At 42.3% G+C, this 14973-nt stretch overlaps 1 protein-coding gene across 3 annotated transcripts in view; it reads right to left on the reverse strand.

The window, feature by feature from the left end:
* Positions 1 to 2169: 2169 nt before the first annotated feature.
* IGBP1 (immunoglobulin binding protein 1) overlaps positions 2170 to 14973 on the reverse strand; it is a 67781-nt gene continuing 54977 nt past the window's right edge. For 2 of the 3 annotated variants that reach the window (XM_075324015.1, XM_075324016.1), the window contains 3 exons: positions 7575 to 7657; positions 7355 to 7467; positions 2170 to 2544 (listed from right to left, as the gene is read on the reverse strand). In XM_075324015.1, the coding sequence (XP_075180130.1) occupies positions 2408 to 2544; positions 7355 to 7467; positions 7575 to 7657 (333 nt within the window). In that variant the 3' untranslated portion in view covers positions 2170 to 2407. The remainder of the gene's footprint in view (positions 2545 to 7354; positions 7468 to 7574; positions 7658 to 14973) is intronic. The other variant, XM_075324017.1, reaches the window with a different exon arrangement.

Consider the following 14973-nt stretch of genomic DNA (forward strand, 5'->3'; position numbering starts at 1 on the left):
GAGAAGGGAGCATGCTGGGGGCCCTATATGGGCCCACTTTTCTTCCATCCGACATGGTCAGCAGCTGCTGCTGACCAATCTGTGGAGCTGTGCTGTGTGTGTGTCTGACCTCCTTCGCACAAAGCAAAAAACTGAGGAGCCCGTGGGAGCACGGGGGGTGTATAGGCAGAAGGGGAGAGGCTTAACACTTAAGTGTAATACTTTGTGCGGCCTCCGGAGGCATAGCCTATACACCCAATTGTCTGGGTCTCCCAATAGAGCGACAAAGAAAAACTGTGCGAGTGGAGTGCGATAAAACATCGCATTCCACTCGGACCAATATTATCCTGTTAAGAAATAACGTCTGGAACACCAATGCTGAGTCTGAACTGGGTGCAAAAACCTAAAAAATCTACACTATATGGAAAGAAGGTATGCACACCAGTGACTATGTAAGGGGAATATATGAAAAGCAGAAACTGTTGTGTGAATACTGACATGAAAAATCCAATAGCTATATATAAATATGAAAAATTGAACCTGCATTACTGCCATGAACATATGAATAAAGAGGAGGAGGAGAGTGTTCCAGGCGTTATTTCTTAATTGATTTGTAGTCTTTCGTTTGTGAACCCGGCCCCACCACACCTATTGCCAGTCCACATTATACGCATATATAGCCTGGGTCTCAGCTTCCCAACACTGTAAGTTTTTTTTAACTGCATGAGAGGACACACACTAGCTACGGACCCAAACGTAGAGAAATACTTTGGCGTAGTGTTGGGGCTGTATTGCATTGATCAATTCAATAGCTAAATTTCTCTTTATTCATATGTTCATGGCAGTAATGCAGATTCCATTTTCACATTTTCATTCTTACATATAGCTATTGGATTTTTCATGTCAGTATTCACACAGCAGTTTCTGCTTTTCATATATTCCCCTTACATAGTCACTGGTGTGCATACCTTCTCTCCATACAATATTATCCTGTGTCAGCACACGAGCGATTATTTTCTCAGCCTTAATCGGAGCGAGAAAACAATCGCAGCATGCTGTGATTGTAATGCAAGACTCTCTCTCGCACCCATTCAAGTGTATGGGACGAGAGAAAAATTACATTGCACTCGCGGTACACCAGTGTACTGCGCATGCAGAGCAAGAATGGGAATAGCCAGCTACGGAGGAGAGAGGGAGAGAAATCCCTCCCCTCCCCTCCTCAGTGCCGGCCCGCCCCTCGCAGCACCGGCCCGCCCCCCGCAGCTGAGGTCCGCTTGCACAGCCAGACCTCAGCGCAGGGACACTCGCATGACACTCGGCTCTGTCATGCGAGGATCGTACTAGTGCCCCGTGTGGCCCCGGCCATATGTTTATAATGTATTGGTGATGAATTTTCAGTGACCAAGAAACTTTCTTGTAGCACATAGGTAATGATGAGCAAGTTTCGAAATACTCGTATTCGCTATACTCATAACGAGTACTGTCTAATACTTGCGTAATCATTCCTAATAGTGTATGCAATGCAAGTCAATGGGGAATACTCGCAATATAACGAGTAACCCCAATGCCGTACTATTTGGGCGAGTAGTACTGCACTCAGGTTACTTGTTACATTGCGAGTTTTTCCCCATTGACTTGCATTGCACACACTACTCAGAACGAATATGCGAGTATTAGACAGTACTCGTTAAGAGTATCGCGAATCCAAATATTTCGAAACTCGCTCATTACACATAGCACTTCATTGAGCAGTTTATATATTTAATATTGCACTTGTTGCATGTCTTATTATACTAATATTTATCTGCTTGTCATATGAAGTTGTTTTGTATCAGCACCTAGCATTACACAGGGAAGTTCTTACGCCCAGTATTGTATGGAGATTTACTGGTCACTTTATTATTATTTTTACTCACCTTACTACCTTGTTACATGGAGAATTTGAGGCTTGTTCTTAAACTTGAACAGTGTTATACTTGATGGTCTGGCGGACAAGATCTGTACATTTCCTCAGGTCCTTTTTGTAGGTATCGCTTTTTTTTTTTTATTCTATACATTTTATCTTGATATCAAAATTATTTTATCCCAAGTTTTGGTTCCTTTTCTTAGGAGATGTACTATCTCCTATTTCCGTTCAATATTGAGAAAGAACAAGTAGTTTGTATGTACAAGCATGTTGGTAGCATCAGATAAACACCACCAGGAGAACATTTATTAAAAAAGAAAGCAGAATCAGAAATAAATACAGACAGACTGAATTGTTATGTCATGGGATCATCTAGTGTGAGAACAAAGGCACACACAATATTGTCAGTGAGTGACTTGTTGCACTTATGTATTGGCAATTCATAGCACATTCTTCTTATTTTACCAGTAATTTATGTAGATGCCTCTAAGGGAGTCTCTTTACACAAGACCAGTAGTAATATTAGCCCATATTCTTGCGGTTTCCATATCCCCGAGGATGGGTATCTTTCCAGTCATCCCAATTCCGAGCCTTTTGCAGTGTGTCCGGATCATCCAGCTCTTCTTTACGCTCCTGTTCAGCTGCTTCCTGCTCCTCATCTATAGGAAGAATAAAAAAATAACATATTTGCAATGCAGCTTTTATAAACTACAATACGACCTCTGATGTTAGTGCTGACAGCCGGAGTGACCCCTCTTAGTACAAGGCACTGTTAATACCTTTTCAGGCTTATTTTGTCCAGGTTATTTGCAGCCCTTATAACTTGGAGCTGCAGTGAGTCTCTGCATCACAGATGGAAGCTGGGAATACAAACAGTGATGGCCTTTAATATAAGTCCAAGAATGATCCGCTAATAATAAGTCAGCGAAGTGCCAACCCCACCTCCTGCCATCAGCCAGGGAGCAGGAGACGGCAGGGGAGCAGCCATGTGACCCTCCTCCTGTCCCTTTTATAGCATTCTTATACTATATTATTATTATTATAGCGCCATTTATTCCATGGCCCTTTACATGTGAAAGGGATATACATAGTAGGGACAAGTACAATAATCATAAACAATAAAAAGCACAGACTGGTACAGGAGGAGAGAGGACCCTGCCCGCAAGAGCTCACAGTCTACTAGGGATGGGTGAGGATACATTAGGTGAGGGTAGAGATAGCACACAGCGCTATATCAGACTGTGGGTTACGGCAGGTTGTAGGCTTGTCAGAAGAGGTGGGTCTTCAGGTTCCTTTTGAAGCTTGTCAAGGTAGGCGAGAGTCTGCTATGTTGTGGCCCAGAGTATGGGGGAGAAACGGGAGAAATCTTAGGTGTGGTAGTGAGAAGAAGAGGGGAATAGAGAAAGAGATCTTGTGCAGATCGGAGGTTACGTGCAGGTAAGTACCAGGAGACTAGGTCACGGATGTAAGGAGGAGAAAGGTTGTGGATGGCTTTGTAGGTCATAGTTAGGGTTTTGAACTGGAGTAGTTTGCCAATCCCTTCACTGGCTTCCCATTGCCCAAGAGGAGAGGTTGGGGAATAGAGAAGAGATAGGTGTATCAGCCGGGCAGTATAGTTTAGAATAGATTGTAGGAGTGCAAGACTCTTAGAAGGGAGGAAAGAGAGCAGGGGGTTGCAATAGTGCAGGTGGGAGATAAGGGCATGCACTAGTGTTTTTGCAGCTTCTTGGGAAAGGAATGTACAGATCCGGGAAATATTTTTGAGTTGGAGACGGCTGGAGGTGAAGAGGGCTTGGATGTGTGGCTTGAAGGAGAAAGAGTCTAGAGTTACTTCCAGTCAGCGAGCACGTGGAACTGGAGAAAGTGAGCAAGTACGTATACACATAGCATGTTGTTTTTGTAGGTGAATAACTGACAGAAATAAGAGTCAGCACTAGGGAGGAATGTAGACTACATTTCTGACAGATGAAAAAGTTTTCCTTCAGTCAGAAATGACGGTTTCTATAAACAACTATTTTTGCAGTTTTCTTTTATGCATGCGCCTGTGGAAGTAGAGGTGAACATTTCATTTATAATGGGATGTCCCCAAGTTCACAATTCAGTTGCAAATTTCAGTGAAGTGTTTGCTTACATGTGTGGTGATGCAAAGTTGCAGGAAGGGAACTGTAAAAATAAAAAAAGAACCTGACATGTTGAGAATGGCATCTGATCTGCAGGCAGGAAGTTACAGAGGAGCTGAGCAGACAGAGGTTTTATTGGAAATGTTTCAGTAAAACTAGCATTTTATTCATTTAAGTCCCGGTGTGTACACGGTCCAGTGGGCAGTCCTATTCAGTGATTGACAGTCTTCCTTGCATGACTGTATTCAAAGATAGCTGTCAATCACCAATGAGGACCACCCACTGGACTCCTATGTATACAAACACCAGAGATTTCAATAAAATAAAAGTTATACTAAATAATTTTCCCACAAACCTATAGATCATGCTGCATGTCTCCTCCCCCTTTGTACCACACTGTCTATACATCAGTTTGCATGTGAAACGTGACAGGTTCCCTCTGTTGTATTTTTATACACATTATGTTGTGTACTCTCAAAGAGAGATTTGGGTAGCTATAGTCGCTGATTGCAGACTACAATTTTAACTTTAAGACGTTTATGCTTAACAGCCAAACATTAAACTGATCAGTTTCGGTGTTCTGAGAGTGTAGGTTCCTATTGGTGTAGATATAGCTAGCATAAATACTACCGTTCAAAAGTTTAGGGTCACTTAGATATTTCCTTACTTGACATAAAAGCATATTTTTTTTTTCAATGAAACTAACATTAAATGAAACAGAAATACACTCTATACATTGTTAATGTGGTAATGTGGTATTCTAGCTTCAAACGTCTGCTTTTGAATGCAATATCTACGTAGGTGTATAGAGGCCCATTTCAAACAACCACCACTCCAGTGTTCTAATGGTACATTGTGTTTGCTAACTGTGTTAGAAGACTAATGGATGTTTAAAAATCCCTTGAAAACCCTTGTGCAAGTATGTTAGCACAGCTGAAAACAGTTTTGCTGATTAGAGAAGCTATAAAACTGACCTTCCTTTGAGATAGTTGAGAATCTGGAGCATTTGTTGGTTCCTTAAACTCACAAAATGGCCAGAAAAAGAACTTTCATGTGAAACTTGACAGTGTATTCTTGTTCTTAGAAATGAAGGATATTCCATGCGAGAATTTGGCAAGGAACTGAAGATTTCCTACAACTGTGTGTAGTACTCCCTTCAGAAGAGAGCTCAAACAGGCTCTAACCAGAGAAGGTAGAAAGAGAAGTGGGAGGCCCCGCTGCACAACTGACCGACAAGTACAATAGAGTCTCTAGTTTGAGAAATCGACACCTCACAGGTCCTCAACTGGCAGCTTCATTAAATAGTACCCGCAAAATGCCAGTGTCAACGTCTACAGTGAAGAGGCGACTCCGGGATGCTGGCCTTCAGGGCAGAGTGGCAAAGAAAAAGCCATATCTGAGACTGGCTAATAAAAGGAAAAGATTAATATGGGCAAAAGAATTATAGAAGTAATATATTTAGAAGTGTATATGGACAGATGAATCGAAGTTTGAGGTGTTTGGATCACACAGAAGAACATTTGTAAGATGAAGAACAACCGAAAACATGCTGGAAGAGTGCCTGACGCCATCTGTCAAGCATGGTGGAGGTAATGTGATGGTCTGGGGTTGCTTTGGTGTTGGTAAAGTGGGAGATTTGTACAAGGTAAAAGGGATTTTGAATAAGGAAGGGTATCACTCCAATTTGCAACGCCATGCCATACCCTGTGGACAGCTCTTGATAGCCAATTTCATCCTACAAAAGGACAATGACTCAAAGCACACCTCCAAATTATGCATGAACTATTTAGGAAAGAAGCAGGCAGCTGGTATTCTATCTGTAATGGAGTGGCCAGCCCAGTCACCAGATCTCAACCCTATTGAGCTGTTGTGGGAGCAGCTTTACCGTATAGTACGCAAAAAGTGCCCATCAAGCCAATCCAACTTGTGGGAGGGGGGGGGGGGGGAAGCATGAGATGAAATATCTCCAGATTACCCCCGCAAATTAACAGCTAGAATGCCAAAGGTCTGCAAAGCTGGAATTGCTGCAAAGGAGCACTCTGTGCCGAAAGCAAAGTCTGAAGGAGAAAATTATTATTTCAAGTAAAAATCATTATTGCTAACCTAGTCAATGTCTGGACTATAATTTCTATTCATTATGCAATTGATTTGATAAATAAAAGTATGATTTTTCATGTGACCCCAAACCTTTGAACGATAGTGTATAAACTTTTCACACCATGAATTATTTTTACATAAAACAACATCTCTGCTAAGCGATTTATGGTGCAAGTATATATTTTACTAACATAATTGCTGTTTGGACTTGACTTATGACAACAATTGTCAGGTCGACTGCTTTTTGGAAATATATACAGCATAGGGGTGCACGTATTTTTAAAAGGTGTAATTCCTGAATAGATTGTTACCTTCCTAAAATCTACAGCACAAAACCAGATTTTAGGTCTGTCCACTTCTAGTAATTTTAGAAAGATATTAAATGTAGACAAAAGCCTAAGTACTATGTATTAATACAACTAAACATGCTGCAACTATACTATAGATTTCTAACATAAGACCGCTGCTATTTTAATGTACTATTTACTGTATTTTTTGGATTATAAGATGCACTTTTCCTCCCAAAAATTTGTGAGGAAAGTGAGGGCTGTGTCTTATAATCTGAATGTAGCTTACCAGGGGTGGTGGAGAGAAGTCGCAGAAGGCCGGGGAATGATACGGCGGCTGGTGCGGGGTGGGCAGTGAGGACTTCAAATAATGGCACCCAGAGTTGGTGCTTGCGCAGAGTTCTCAGCTCAAGAGCTCATGTGCACATGCACTGCCTCCGGCCCGTTGCTCTCCCAGCAGTGGACTAAAAGAAAACAGCACCCGAAGGTGGAGCTTGCGAAGATGAGATCTCAGCTTGCCATTGAGCAGAGAGCTCAATCTGCGCACTCGCTGACTCCGGGTGCCAATTCTTTGAAGCCTTCACCGGCTGCAGCCGCAGCTAGAGCCTCAGCACAGCTACCCCAGCCACCACCGCAGCCCCAGCACAGCTGACAGTTTCTTAAACTGCATCTGGGACACCCACCACCCACAGCATCGCCCTGCTCTACCACCGTCCCTGCCTCCTGTAACCCCACCCCTGCTACCGCCTCCTCCATTAAGACACCATTGGTTAAGATGGATACACTTTTTTTTCACCCTTTCTTTCTGAATTTGGGGTGCAACTTATCAGGTGCGTCTTATAAACCGAACAATATGGTAATTAAAAGGAAGTGCATTTATTATGACACCTTTGATTTTTTATCTATTTTTAATTCCTGAAGGATAGGTTTAAAACAAGTCAATTTTATTGAAGAATCTGACATACCTGTTGGTTTGCTGACAACACCCTGGTCAGGGAGGACTCCTTTACTGCGATGCTGCTCATACCAGTCATCAACCGTCATTGTAGGAAGGCTCGGATATCCGGCTCCGTAAACTCTGATTTAAACAGGGTTTTTTTTTGGTTTTGTTTTTTAAATGTAGACTATAATTAAAAAAAAATAAACTAAAACATGATAGACAAAATAGAATTAACTATCACATACTTAGCCTGAAGGGCATCTCGAGTCAGAATAAATGGTTTCATAGGTGGTCTTGTTGGCCGTGGAGGACGAGTAACCTCGGCTCCCTACAGGAAGAAGGAAAAAGTAGTACATAATATACCATCCAAAATGGGAATAGGGCACTTTAAAGGGTATCTATTAGCAGCTTTTTTGCTATTTAATCTGAAAGCACAAGAATAAAGGAGCAAAGATCCGGATTTATTTATTTTACTCATATAGCACCATCATATTCCACAGTGTTGTACAGACATCATCACTGAACCCATCAGAGATCACAATCTACATTCCCCATCTGTATGTCTTTGGAGCTTGGGGGGGAAACCAGAGAACCTAACGGAAGCCCACGCAAACACGAGGAGAACATACAAACTCCTTGCAGATGTTGCCCTAAGTGAGATCCAGGGATGTATCACTTACTGAACAGGTTTTGCTGTTTCATTACAATCAGTATTTTATCCACAGGAGATTATGTCAACAAGACAAATTGCCTCCGCCTTTGCCCAGCCACTGATTAGCAGCTCTCTTGTCACTATACAATGTACACAGAAAACGGATGTTTGCAGGATTATACGCAGATCAACAACTGAGCTCTGCAAGAGAGAAAACTGTGATTCTATCATAACTGCTGCACCCAGAAAACTTTAGTGTTACACAATATAAATCAGGGTCTCTGTCCCTATCTTATACTGCTGGTAAGATTATGTAGCAAAAAAAAAAAAGAAAGAAAGAAAACCGCTAACACTAGTAATTTGACAGTCATATTACAACCAAATAGAATAACTTGTGCATAAAACAACACTCTGCAAAACAAAATTCTGGATAAGGTCATCGCAAAAAGTGTTGACACCCTTGAAATTGTTAGAGAAAATTTTGTTTAAAGCATGTGATTGTGAGAATCTTTCCAAAATTGTGGGTAAAAAGCTTTGTTTCAAGTATGTGATGTTTGTTCAAACTCACCACACTTGGCAAGTGACAAGTGTGGGCAATATGAAAATCACACGTGAAATCAGATAAAAAGGGGAGAGGTTGACTCAATTATTGCATTGTGTGTGCCACACTAAGCATGGAGAACAGAAAAAGTAGAACAGAACTGTCTGAGGACTTGAGAACCAAAATTGTTGAAAAATATCAACAATCTCAAGGTTACAAGTCCATATACAGAGATCTTGATGTTGCTTTGGCCAAGGTGACCAACATAATCAAGACTTTTATAACCCATGACACTGTAGCTGTACGGATGGTGGATAAGCAGCCCCAGTCAAGTTCCAAAAAAATTAAAGCTGTCTGGCAGTCTCAGGGTGCATCAGGGTCAGCACAAAGTATCTGTCGACATTTGAATTAAATAAAACTCTATGGCAGGAGACCCAGGAGGACGAAACTGCTGACACAGACATAAAAAGCTAGACTGTAGTTTGTAAAAAAAACCTCCTGAGGAAGCGTCTTGTGTACAGAGGAGACCAAGAGCTTTTTGGCACATTATACCACTCTTTACCATAAACAGATTGAGGCTTACAAAAGAAAACAACACAGTACCTACAGTCAGATATGATGTAGGTTCAAAGATATTTTGGGCTGTTTTGCTGCCTCTGGCAATGGGTGCCTTGACTATGTGCAAAGCATCATGAAATCTGAAGATTACCAAAGGATTTTGGATTGCAATGTAGTGCCCAGTGTCAGAAAGCTGGGTTTCCAACCTCAGCCATGGGTCTTCCAGCAGAACAAGGACATCAATCATACATCATGAAGACCAAAGAAATGGATTGAAACAAAGCACTGGAGAGTTCTGAAGTGGCAGTGATGAGTCTGGATCCAAATCCCACTGAAGTCCTGTGGTGAGATTTTAAAATTGCTGGTGGGAGAAGAAGCCCTTCAAATATGAGAGACCTGGAGCAGTTTGCAAAAGAGAGGTCCAAATTAACAGGTGAGAGGTGTAAGAAGCTTGTTGATGGTTATAGGAAGCGACTGATTGCAGTTATGTATTCCAAAGGGTGTGTAACCAAATATTAAGCTGAGGGAGCCAACAATCTTGTCTGGACCATTTTTAGAGGTTTGTGTGAATTTATGTCCAATAGAGTGCGTGTGTGTGTGTGAGTATGATTATCCTCATAACGACGGCCGTACAACTTAAAGTGGCGGCAAAACAGGGTACTTATTCTGTTCCGCCGCTTTAAAGCGGCGGCCCGAAAAAACCCTGTAGTGCCCCCCAGCGACCGAAAATCTCGGGGGTTTCAGCTACCGGGGGTAGCTGAGACCCCCCAGATTATGAATCGGGGTGTTTTTTTTTGGACCCCGATAATGTGATCGCCGGTATACACCGTATACCGACGGTCACATAAAAAAAAAGAAATGGCCGGTAAAACTGATTTCTTTTTCATCTGACATGATCAAACATGTCAGATGAGAAAGAAATCTAAACCCCTAGTGCCCCCAAAGCCCCCGGTACCGGAGAGTCCCTCCCCCCATCCCTACCCCCCCTCCGGAGCAGTCAAAATGGCGCCGAAGCGCACAGAAAACTGCCGCCGGCTCTGCATTCATTTCCCTCCGATCTGAAATGATCAAACATTTCAGATCGAAGGGAAATGTCCTCTCCCTGACCCCTCCTCCGGTCCACCGGAGCCTTCTGCTCACCGGAGCCCCCTCCGGTTCTCCAGAGCCACCCCCCCTCCCCCCTCCGGAGCGTGGAAGATGGCGGCGCGCAGCGCACAGCGCGCGGCCGCATTCATTCTGCTCTTTCTGCCGCATGTGACACGTCACATGCGACAGAAAGGTGTCCCCAGGTCCCGCTAGGTCACCCCCCGTCACCCCCCCCAGCCCCCGGTCTTACGTTACCTGTCTGGTGATCCGTCCCGCGATCACGCCGCCTCCTTCTTGAATGCTGGCGGCGCATGCGCAGACAGCGGCTGTCAGCTGGATCCCTGCAAGCAGGGACGCTGACGTCGCTGCTGCACAGGCTGCTCCACTGTGGACCGGGGGAGAGTGAATGCAGTAATCTGCAGCCACACTCCTCACATGGAGAGACTGCTGTTCCAGAAAATGGGGGGGTACGTTCTGTGAGCGTGCCCCTCATATTCTGGAATGAGGTTACTGCAGATCACTCTGCCCTAAGTTGGACCGGGGCAGTGTGAGTGCAGTATTCTCAGATTACTGCACCCACACTGCTCATGGAGAGCTTGCTCTTCCATAAAATGGGGGATACGTTCCCATATTCTACAAGATCCAGAGTCGGCGTGGGACCTCCAAAATGGATTACAGCGACCGGAATTTCTTTATTTTCAATAAATTGGGGAAAGAGGAATGTTTCGGGGAGTGTTTTTTCAAATAAATTTTTTTTTTGTCTTTATTTTTTTCTATTACTGACTGGGTTAGTGATGTCGGGTATCTGTTCAGATGCCGTGACATCACTAACCCCGGGGCTTGATGCCAGGTGACATTACAGCTGGTATCAACCCCATATATTACCCCATCTGCCACCGCACCAGGGCGCGGGATGAGCTGGGGCGAAGCGCCAGGATTGGCGCATCTAATGGATGCGCCACTTCTGGGGCGGCTGCGGCCTGCTATTTTTAGGCTGGGAAGAGTCCAATAACCATGGCTCTTCCCACCCTGAGAATACCAGACCCCAGCTGTCCGCTTCACCTTGGCTGGTGATCTAATTTGGGGGGGACCCCACGTTTTTTTTTTTTTTTTTTTTTAAAAAACGCCTGGGGAGCCCTCCAAATTGATCACCAGACAAGTTGAAGCTGTCAGCTGTGGTTTGCAGGCTACAGCTGTCTGCTTTACCCTAGCTGGCTATCAAAAATAGGGGGAACCCCACGTCGTTTATTTTAATTATTAATTTTTTGGGGGGCTAAATACAAGGCTAGGCACCCTTTAGTCCCACATGAAAGGCACTAAAGGGCGCCAGCTTAGAATATGCAGGGGGTGGGACGTTATATATGTTTGACATCTATCCATTCATCCATTGTAGCATTTTAGGCTGTGCGCCCACAATCGGGATTTGCAGCGTTTTGGGCGGAGTGTTTTCCCTGTGTCCATAACGCTGCATTGTGCAGTAGAAGCACAGTGGAAGGATTTTTTAGAAATCCCATGCCCAATGTGCTTGCCCAATGTGCTTCTTTTCTCCGCAGCATACACTGACCTGTGGTGCAGCTTCCCGAGCCTGAGCATGTCAATTTATGCTGCGGAGACAAGAGTGTTCTCTGCAGGTAGCATAGAGCTCCACAGCGGCCTGAACCCAAATCGTGGGCATGGGCAGCTGCGTTCTCCCGTGGACAACACTCACATCTCTGCAGGAGGCTGACACTGTGTACTAGACGCCGTGTCGCTGGATCATGGCCACATAGCCTAAAAGTGAGACATTTGTTGCTACAGCAACATTTTTGTGAAGTACCTATGGATTCAAAATGCTTACTATACTCCTGAATAAAATCCAGTTTCCAAAATGGGGTCACTTGTGGGGGGTTTCTGCTGTATAGGTACCCAAGGGGCCCTGCAAATGTGACATGGTGCCCGCAATTTATTTCAACTTTTCCAGAATTCAAATGGTGCTCCTTCCATTCCAAGCTCTCCCATTTATCCAAACAGAGGTTTTTGGCCACATGTGGGGTATCACTGTGCTCATAAGACATTGGATAACAACCTGTTGGGTCCACGGTTTGTTGTTGTCTCTTGAAAAAGTAAGAAATTTGATGCTGAAGCAACATTGTGAAAAAAATGAAAATTTTCAATATGGCAACCTAAGCTTATCAAATTCTGTGAAGTACTCGTGGATTCAAACTGCTCACTATACACCTAGATAAAAGCCTTGAGGTGTCTTGTTTCCAGAATGGAGTCACTTGTGGGGGACCGCCACTGTTTAGGCACCTCAGGGGCTCTCCAAATGCAACCTGGCGTCCGCTATTGATTCCAGCCAATTTTGCAGTCAAATGGCACTCCTTCCCTTCCGAGCCCTGCCATGCGCCCAAACAGTTGATTTCCACCACATATAAGTTATCGCCAAACTCAGGAGAAATTGCACAATAAATGTTATGCTGAATTTTTTCCTTTTACTCTTGTAAAAAAAAAAGCTACCTGGTTGAAATAATTTTGTGGTAAAATTTTATTTTTTTATTTTCATGGCTCAACGTTATAAAATTCTGTGAAGCACCTGGGGGTTCAGGGTACTCACCAAACATCTAGATAAATTCCTTGAGGGGCCTAGTTTCCAAAATGGGGTCACTTGTGAGGGGTTTCTGCTGTTTAGGTACCTTAGGGGTCCTCCAAATGTGACATGGTGCCCGCAATCTTTTTCAGCCAAATTTCCTTTCCAAAATTCAAATATTGCTCCTTTCGTTCCAAGCCCTCCCATTTGTCCAAAGGTTTCAGACCACATGTGAGGTATCACCGTGCTCATAAAAAAGTGGTTAACAAACCTTGAGGTCAAATTTTTGAAATTACCTCTTGAAAATGTGAGAAAATTGATGCTAAAGCAACATTTTTGAGAAAATTAAAATTTTCAATATGACAACGTAACGTTAACAAAATCTGTGAAGTACCTGTGGATCTAAAATGCTCACTATACCCCTAGATAGAAGCCTTGAGGGGTCTAGTTTCCAAAATGGTGTCACTTGTGAGGGGTTTCTTCTGTTTAGGTACCTTAGCGGACCTGTAAATGCAACATGGTGCCCGCAATCTATTTCAGCCAAATTTGCTTTCCAAAATTCAAATATTGCTCCTTCTGTTCAGAGCCCTCCCATTTGTCCAAACAGAGGTTTCTGACCACATGTGGGGTATCAGCGCGCTCATAAGAAAGTGGGGAACAAGTTTTGGGGTCCATTTTGTTGTGTTATTTCTTCTAAAAGTGAATAAATTTGGGTTAGAGCAACATTTTTAGGTAAAATTTAATTTTTGCTTTTTTTCATTCTACATTGCTTTTGTTCATGTGAAGCACCTGAAGGGTTAATAAACTTCTTGAATGTGGTTTTGAGTACTTTGGGGGGTGCAGTTTTTAGAATGGTGTCACTTTTGGGTATTTTCTGTCATCTAGGCCTATTGAAGTCACTTCAAATGTGATGTGGTACCTAAAAAAATGGTTTTGTAAATTTTGATGTAAAAATGAGAAATCTCTGATAAACTTTGAACCCCTCTAACTTCCTATCAAAAAAAAAATTTTGTTTCCAAAATTGTGCTGATGTAAAGTAGACATGTGGGAAATGTTATTTATTAACTATTTTGTGTGACATAACTCTCTGGTTTAACGGTATAAAAATTCAAAAGTTAAAAATTGCTAAATTTTCAAAATGTTTGCCAATATTCAATTTTTTTCATAAAACGCAAAAAATATTGTCCTAAATTTGGTACTAACATGAAGTCCAATATGTGACGAAAAAACAATCTCAGAATCACCGGGATCCGTTGAAGCGTTCCAGAGTTATAACTTCATGAAGTGACACTGGTCAGAATTGCAAAATTTGGTCTGGTCATTAAGGTGAAAATTAGCTCCGTCACTAAGGGGTTAAATATATATTATATTTCTCAATATTGAAATTGCAACAAAAAGTCATGGATTTCTGGAATTCACAGTTGATAACTATGTGCAAATAATGGGGGCAATTTTTTGTTTTTTTCCTCCCCTTCTTCAGAGCCTTAACTTTTTATTTTTCTGTCAATATAGCCATATGAGGGCTTATTTTTTGTAGAACAAGTTGTACATTTGAGTAACACCATTCATTTTACCATATAGTGTACAGAAAAACAGGAAAAAAAATCCAAATGTGAAGAAATAGTGAAAAATGTGAAATTCCACAATGATTTGTGGGTTTTTATTCACCACGTTCACTATATGGTAAAACAAATGTGTCCATATGACGCCTCAGGTCAGTACGAGTTCGTAGATGCCAAACATTTATAATTTTACTTTTATCTATATATTTATCTAGTGGTAAAAAAAAACAAAAAAAAAAAACAGCGCTTTTGCACCATTTTCCAAGATCTGCAGCGTTCTAATATTTCTGGGGCTCAGGGGCGGATTTTTTTTTTGCATCTTGAGCTGGTTTTTTAATTGTACCAGTTTTGTGTAGATTTGCAGTTTTGATCACCTATTATTGCATTTTAGTAAAATGTTGCAGTTACCAAAAAACGTAAGTTTGGGTTTTGGATTTTTTTTCTCGGCACGCTATGTACGGATCAGATTGATTTTATATTTTAAATAGATCGGACATTACTGAACATGGCAATACCAAATATGTGTTTCCTTAATGTTTTTTTTTTTAATTGTTTTAGTTTCAGATGGGGCAAATGGGGGTGATTTGAACTTTTATTTTTTTCGTATTAATATATTTTTTTATTGACCTTACTAGTCCTCCTAGGGGACTTCATCACTGAACTATCCGATCACTTCTCG

This window comes from Anomaloglossus baeobatrachus, chromosome 9 (assembly GCF_048569485.1).
Source record: "Anomaloglossus baeobatrachus isolate aAnoBae1 chromosome 9, aAnoBae1.hap1, whole genome shotgun sequence".
NCBI lineage: Eukaryota > Metazoa > Chordata > Amphibia > Anura > Aromobatidae > Anomaloglossus > Anomaloglossus baeobatrachus.